Below are 7,737 nucleotides of genomic sequence, written 5' to 3'. Positions count from 1 at the left end.
ACAGAGCTTTATGCATCTGGTTGGAAGATACAACAACAAAGTATTCAGATAAAAATTTCCTGTTAATGTATTGTAAAGGAAATATACTGATTTTGCTATAAAGAAACATAGGTAGAAACCTCTTAAGCTTTGCAACTGCAGCCAAAAATATAATCCTCTCTTCCTGGATAGGATAGCTAAGAGGTGCTGAGCAGTTTCAAATCCTACTACTATTAATGCAAGCTTAAAGTGCTTTATCACCATCCAGAATGTTTTACATTTAGTTTCCTAAAATGCTGTGGACACAATAACCGGCCAGGATGGCATTCAAACTGTTTCTCATGCAGTACCTCCTCAGCTTTTCTAAGGTTATACAATAAGAAAGAGCCATGCAATTTTGACTAGTAAATGATATATTGCCTCTCTTTTTAAGGGACAAAGAACTCAGGGAGAGTTCAAAGTACTCTTCCTTAGAAAAAAAAAAAGTGTTCAGAGCATGGAAAATTCACTAAATGGAAATAGACAGGGAAACATGGGTACCACAAGAAAGAGAATGAGATGAATGAGTTTTAACTTTTCTTTAAGGTAGAAATATGCTAACAAGTGATAGAACTTAGGAGTTGATTTTCCTGTCTCAGAAGAAAGGAATAGAGAGATTCAAAAGTGGAAAGCTAAAAATTGATCAAAGAAAACACTCTCTCATATGATGTGTGACTGAACTGTAAAACTCACCTCCACAGAAAGCCACACAGGCCTGGAAGTCAGAGACATTTAAAAAAAAAAAACAAACCAGAATTTCAACACCCATCAAGAATGCTGAGACTTCTGGTTTTTCACTTCCCCTAAAGAAAAAAGAACTTAGTACACTTAACAATTATGTTTATCTCAGAATAGCTGGCAATGGATAGGGTATTTCCAAGAGCCAGTATTTCTAAGGGACTTGGAAACATTACTGAATGGGTCTTACATTTTATAGGGATGTAATTGCCACCTGATTCATGTCTGTCTGTTGGTTGGTAATCAGGGGCCAAATTCTTCAGGGCACTGAAATCAGTCAGCTGCATCAACGAGAAGCTTCATGCTTAAGAAATCATGTTTGGGTCAGCCACTGCTCCAGGAGCCGGCAGTAATGTTAAGTGGAGCTGTCAAATAGTAAGTAGGAAGTGTAAACCTTCACAGATCTCCGTCTGCGACCCAGAAACAGCCTCTCCAGAGAGGCGGGTGCCGACCTCCGGGTCTGCAGAAGATACTGCTGTGACAGTCACAGCTGCTCATCCCTGCATCCCTGGTTCTCACCACCCGTGAAGCTTCCAGGGGTTTAATTAAGGCGGATCCTCCTCATTGTTCCTTGCGCAGCACGTCTGGCAGAGCGGTGCAGCAGATGAGCTGAGGCATGCCAGGAGCCCGGGATCAGCCCCCACCTGCCTCCCTTGCAGGCTCAGCCCACTCCCAAGAAATCTTTCGAATTCCAAGAGGTTGCTGTCGGGGCCGAGCACACAAAGCTGAGCGACTGAGCCTCATCACTCGCAGCTTGGCTCCCTCGGTGCCGAGCTCGGTGTGTGGAACTCCTGCCTTGGGCAGCACGGAGCAGCAGCTCTTTCCTTCCCTTCCAGAAGGAGCCATGGAAGCGCTGGGCAGCGAGACTTGGCCGCCTCCTCTCCGCATCCCTGCGGAAGCCTGAACAGCCCGCAGTAATCCCTCCCTGATGGTGACTGAAAGAGAAAATAAACCCAGCCCGTCTAACCTTCAGCAGCGGCGATGGGGCCTTTCTGGAGAAAAGTGTGTTGGCTTTTCAATCCCTCAGTAGCGTGACACAGCTAAAATGCAGGGGTAAGACATCTCCCAAAAAACCTCAAAAATGAGTCCCCCAAGTCTCATCTGGATGTTTGTAGGCACCAGTCTATTAATGGTGTCTTGTGTAAAGAGGATGCTGTGGAAACATTGCAAGCAGCCATCTACACAGGGAGACAAAAGTGTTGTATAACTTGATAAATATAGTTCTGATGCTATCTTTGAAATATTTAGGCTGAGTAAAAAATCCAAAGCAAAAACGTCTGCTGTTTTGAAATGCAGCGCTAGAACGGAGTGGAAGGGAGCTGGCGAAAGGGATTTATGTCTCTTCTGCAGGAACAATGACTTAGTGTAAATCCCTTGTATTGTGTGTAATCACGTAGGTTACACCTTTTGGCGGCCAAAGCATCCAGAATTCAGTTTTATCACTGCTCGTCAAAAGAGATTGAAAGGACAAAGCTACCTAAAGAAGCTGGCTGCCGCCAGACTGGTGCACTGACAGTAAAACCAACAGCACTTTCTCCTCTCCAGCTTTGAGGTGGCTTAAGGAAACAAACCAAAACCAAATACTGGTTATTGCCAAAAGTCATTCTGTCTTTTTTCAAATATGCCCACTCAGTTTTGTGCTGCACATCAGTCACTGCTTCTTAATTCTGCTCAAATGATGCTTTCCAAAGTGCACTGCTTACATTTTTCTGAGAAATTGTAACATATTCGATAATTTTTCTTAAATTACAAGAAACAAGACAAAGCAATCTGAAATATTTTTAGCTTAATGTATTGATGAATGGAAATGTAAAACCAAGCGGATTGAAGCGAGCTATATTTAAATTGTATTTAGGAATTTTACTGCATGCTATTTTCTTTCAGATGCAACTGAATAAATACAAAAGGAAGAGATAAAGCCATATAAAAATTCAAACTAAAGCTGATTGAAAAATAAGGGGCTTATAAGAAAACACACTCTTGGTACAGGGACGGTTCCTGTGTTCCATCAGAACCTTATTTTCTTCAGGAAATGTGGTCACCAGCTGAAATCCAGAGACAGGCATATAAAGGGAGGAAAGCCTAGGGCAATATTTGAAAAGAATCTTTCAGGGTGAGTAACAAAAGCTTTGTCCAGAAATTAAACCTTATTTGGGAATATATGAAGCCCCAGTGAGGGCTGGTGTGATGGGCAGGGCTGGTGTGATGAGCCGGTGATCAGGGCACGGCATCTGGGTGTACAATAAACAGGTTGGAGGAAAGCAGCCAGCATTTACTCAACAGTGGGAATTCGAGAAAAGACCTAGAGACCCAGCCATATGAACCTCTACAGCTTGGACACTGTTTTGAGGCTTGGAAAATTCAGATATGCTTTGTTGGTTATGTATGAAAACATAACACATAATGAAGGGAAAGTGTGAAGCAAAGGCAGCACATGCACGATTTTTAACTCTTTCAACATCATTTGGATTTCCCCAAACCTCGAGATCTTTAAGCACAACAAACAAAGGGATCTTTTGGCCTCCTGGACTCACATCCTCCCACATTTCTCATGGCAATGAAAACTGAAGTGCTATTGATTCAGAATAATTACTAAATTATTCATGTGATCATACGCTTCCAACAGCTGAGTTTAAAGACAGTCAAAATTAGGTATGTTGAACAAATTAAGAGATTTAGAAAGACTAGAAACATAGCATGTGGGCATGAACAGATAATGTAATAACATTGCACAGCTGACCTGCCTGTTATGCATAAGGAATAGAATTGAATGCAGGAGTAGGAAGGAATGAGTTTAAATATTAAAGAGAGGCGAAAAAGACTCATTAAAACGTGAACAATTTTATTACACATTTGCTAGTAATCCAACCTACTTTTAATGAACAGATACAGCAAATTGCTGACAATGTTCAATAAAATACAAAATACAATTTTTATGGCATTGATAAAAGTCTTTTATAAAAGCAAGTCACTGTTGGTATGTTTTTGAGTACAATCTTCATAATATTCAGACCAACACTCTTATAAAGCATTTTCTCATAGCTGAGGGCTATAATAAAATCTGTGTGAGTATTGCTTATGCGTGTGCAATTCTGAATGGTGATAAGTAGGATCAGATATGAAACTGAACTATGCTAATTTATATCCACTGAAGGTCTGATCTAGAAGCAACTAACCTCCCACCCTCAATGAATTCCCCATATTATTAATAGCTGCACTTCTTCAGCAGTCTAAGCACATGAAGGTCTTTCACTGCACTTAGAGAGCACAGGCCCTGTTCCTGGGGCTATGACAGCTGTGCACAAAGTTCTCTGCTTTTTAGAGATTGAACAGTCCTACAGTTATTAAATTCTTGGAGATCCTTGATGTCTTTTTCATAGGATCCCAGGCTGCAGGAAGCACTGAGCTCTGGCCTGGGCTCTCCACCCCATCTCAGTCTCCTCTCTGTGTCTACCAGAACAACCTGGCCTGATCTTCTCACCTACCTGAAACAACAACCAATACTTATCAAACACTACACTTGCCTTTCATCTGTCAACACTTCTGCTTGCTGGTAGGTGTTTTCCACCAAAGCCTTTCCCAGAGCTGTGAAAACCCTGTTTCTCTATCTCAACAGCTGCCACCTTACTCTGATTTCTCCCTGGATTTTGTCTTTGCAGATCTCCCCGAGCCTCTTCCTCAGAAAGTCACTGCCCTCTCACACACTTTCCCTCTCGCCTTCTCCCTCTGTTCCATAGGCCTTCTTCCAGAAGCAGCCACCAGCAGCTCCACCTCCTCATCCTCACTGTGTATGGGCAGGCTCTTGCCCCTCCTTCTCAAGAGGGCTTCCTACGGATTGCATTATGCCTTAATTACGCATCAAAGTATTTGCATGAATCATGTGAAAGACGGGTGTTATTTTGTTTCATAGACGATAGCTCAGTCAGCTGAATCCAGCACCATTTGGATTATGAATAGCATAATCATTAATACTCTGTGGTATACGCTCCAACATTCATCTTTTTCCAAAACAAATATTACTTGATTTCTGGTCTGATGCTTCATGTAATGACATACCAATTGTATAAGGAGTTTGTTTGGTGCTTTTAAACCCTGGGCATTTTCCCCACCAAAATTTGTATTGTGGCTGTGAAGATGGAGAGTGGCAGTTAGAAAGACCGAATTTTCATTGTCCTTTATTTTGCTAACCACTACAGAATTTTAGGCTTTTCTGCAAAAAGAAAATTTATGGTGCCCATAGAATCAAAACGAGTGTGCTGCTGACTGAGTGAGCATTTGATCAATGCATCACAGCAAAGCTAAAGAGACAGGCTGAACAAGAGGTACAGCGTTTTAAACCAAGGCAGTAACACTGTTATGCTTACTTTGTGAGGTACTATTTTATATAACAGATCCTAATTCCACTCTAGATGGATAACTACTGTGAAGTATAATTTTATTTTCCACTTAGTGGAGCCTATTGACTAGGACCAGCTCTTGCCAGAGAACCAGTTTTGTAATAAAGGCAGTAAATTCTGATTTTGTGCTTGTTAGATAATTAATAGTGAGGTGTCAGCAGTAGGAAAAAATGAAAGTTTTTTTTTCTTTTTCCTCTGCAAGTTATAAAAGATGGGTTGTAAGACAGTGACTTTATGCTGAGTGACTAAGTCATCTTTTACTCAGCAACTCAGTGGAGGTTCTGCTCTGTTTGGGAAGGTATGCATGCAAGGCACTCCTGTTAACCAAGCACCCTTGGCCCCAGGCATAAATACATAAATACACAGGTAGTTATTACACTGGCAATGATTTTTCCCTCCCAGTGGAGACACAGATTATAGTAACACCAATTTTCCCTTATTGCTAAGACAGTGGCAAAAATAGGTGTCCATGGGTATCAGTATACATGCTAGTTATAAATACATACAATAATACATGCTTATTGTACTTGGAAAAAATAGACACAGTAACGAAAATGCCATGTAAACTTGACATTATTGAAGTATTTGTTTATCAACATCTTCCAGTTTTTAGCAAGGTTTAAAGCAAAAACAATAGGCTTGGCCCTAACTAAGCTAGAGCCACAGCTCTAACAGATGGCTGTGCCAGACAGGCTTTCAGCACAGACCAGACCTGAGCACCTCACAGCAGATGACGACGTGGGAGCTCTCACAATAACCCACCGAGATCAGCAATGGAATTGCCTGTGTGCAACCATGAAGCAGGGAGTGAAAAAATAATCCAGGCGAGTATCTGTGTACTCGGAGAACACAAGGCTATCTCCTTTGAAGTAACTTACAGATGTAAATAGAGGATCAGGCCCAAGATTTACTGATATGCCACAGGATGCTCACGTTTCACTCTTACGCTTTCTGCTGGACCAAATCTCCCAAACTCATCTGTACCAGAGCCAGGAGGTGAACCTAAGTGTCACTGTGACTTTCCCTTTAAGGTCAACTTCCAGCACAGATTCTGTAAACTGGATCTCTAAAATGACCTCCATCTGTATGATCAGAAGTCATACTAGTTCAGCCATCTCCCAGTCCAGGGGCTTCTGTACATCCCATTTCAGAGTACTTGTGCCATTGCGACACCGTCACTGTCTTCACCATAGCGTCATTTTTCTCTGATTATTCAGAAAACAATAAATACTTTGACAAATGGGAATCGCATGACTACAAATAGCTAATTGCCTTTCTTCAGCAAAATCTCTATGGCAAATTGGCATCTGTTCCTAAAGTGACAAATGCGTATTTGCCCTCTGTAGACCTTCCCACCTGTTACTCCATGGATGATCATACCATTTATGTGCTTCACTTTCAGGGTGATTGGGCTTTGTCAGAAAATAAAGGTACCATTTTTTTAAATAGATTTGTTACCCTTGTGAAAATTAGGGCAGCAGAACCACAGATCTTATATTAAGGCTTGTGCTACCTGCACATTGGCCCCCATCTCCCCTAGGCTGCAGAAGAACCATGAAGAGATGTCTTGACTTTGCAGCACTTCAATCCTTCACCATCCTCCCAGCATCTTCCATCTCCTGTCACCCCAGGCTCACTGCTTCCCCTCCTCAGGAGAAACTGCCCAGAAGGCCTGAGGCATTTTCATTTTATTTTTTTCCTCTGATTCTGCCCACAGAGTACATCCACCCCATAATGTCTGGGAATTATTTGTGTGGTTATACTCTCAACTCCAAGATGATCCAAGAAACCTGGCTACTGCATCTGACTGCAGCTCACTGAATGCCAAGGGCATAAGATGCCCAGGTGTTTTCTAAAAGCCGCTGATATATGGACGAGAGAATTTGAAAGAAGTAGGTTAACAGAAGTCAGTGTACTCTAAGGAGATTTCCTATAAACCACTAGCAATCAGGTTGGAGATGAAGGGAGAGAAGGAAGGGAGAGAGATGGGAGGGAGGTGGCAGGCAGGCAAGTGTGGTGACTTCCTTAATTTTTTTCTTTTTTCTCTATTTTCTCTTATTTCTTTTAAAAAAGAAAAAAAAAACTGTAAAACTAAAGAAAAAAAAAATACTTAGAAGGCAAGGTTTCCATAGGAAAAAAATATTTTATTTTTTTAAGAACAAATTCAGTTTGAAACAGACGTGGAATGTGATTTTCATAATTTTCATTTTCTGGGAACTAATTGCAATGTGGAACTAAAGCAGATTTCAAACTTATGACCGGCTAGTTTTAATACAGAATTAAACAAACAAATAAACAAAACAAACAAATAAAATTAAAAAAAAAGAGAAAGAAGAAATTATTTATAACTCAAGCATAATACTGTGTTACTTACAAACTGGACAAAGAAATTCTTAAATAAATATTCATGGTACACAATTTCAGCACAAATATGCGGCAATTTGGCAACCTTTTATATAATTTTTTCCTCAATACAGTGCAAAGGGGAATGACACTGCCTTTAAACAAGCTGTAGCTAAATACATTGCAAAATTCAAATTTTATACAAAACATCTTGCTCAGACTTTATAAAAAACCAACATTG

General features: G+C 40.8%; 1 protein-coding gene across 6 annotated transcripts; it reads left to right on the top strand.

Moving 5' to 3' along the window:
* The first annotated feature begins 1,329 nt into the window (after window positions 1–1,329).
* LOC147654081 (uncharacterized) lies at window positions 1,330–7,068 on the top strand. 6 transcript variants are annotated; one of them, XR_015284422.1, is made up of 5 exons: window positions 1,330–1,454; window positions 1,593–1,809; window positions 2,786–2,869; window positions 4,214–4,309; window positions 4,416–7,068. XR_015284422.1 is itself a non-coding variant. In XM_086880737.1 (4 exons), exons 1-4 carry the CDS (start codon window positions 1,802–1,804, stop codon window positions 4,684–4,686), a joined length of 381 nt encoding a protein of 126 aa, XP_086736863.1. In that variant the 5' UTR covers window positions 1,465–1,801; the 3' UTR covers window positions 4,687–6,440. The 6 variants fall into 6 exon arrangements, 1 of the variants encoding a protein (XP_086736863.1); XR_015284419.1 differs by having other exon boundaries at window positions 2,641–2,869; window positions 4,137–4,309; window positions 4,416–6,440; XR_015284420.1 differs by lacking the exon at window positions 1,330–1,454 and having other exon boundaries at window positions 1,461–1,809; window positions 2,641–2,869; window positions 4,416–5,274.
* The last annotated feature ends 669 nt before the right edge of the window (window positions 7,069–7,737 follow it).

This window comes from Cyanistes caeruleus, chromosome 3 (genome assembly GCF_971803275.1).
Source record: "Cyanistes caeruleus chromosome 3, bCyaCae1.hap1.1, whole genome shotgun sequence".
Classification (NCBI taxonomy): Eukaryota; Metazoa; Chordata; class Aves; order Passeriformes; family Paridae; genus Cyanistes; species Cyanistes caeruleus.
This window is presented reverse-complemented; position numbering and strand designations above follow the sequence as displayed.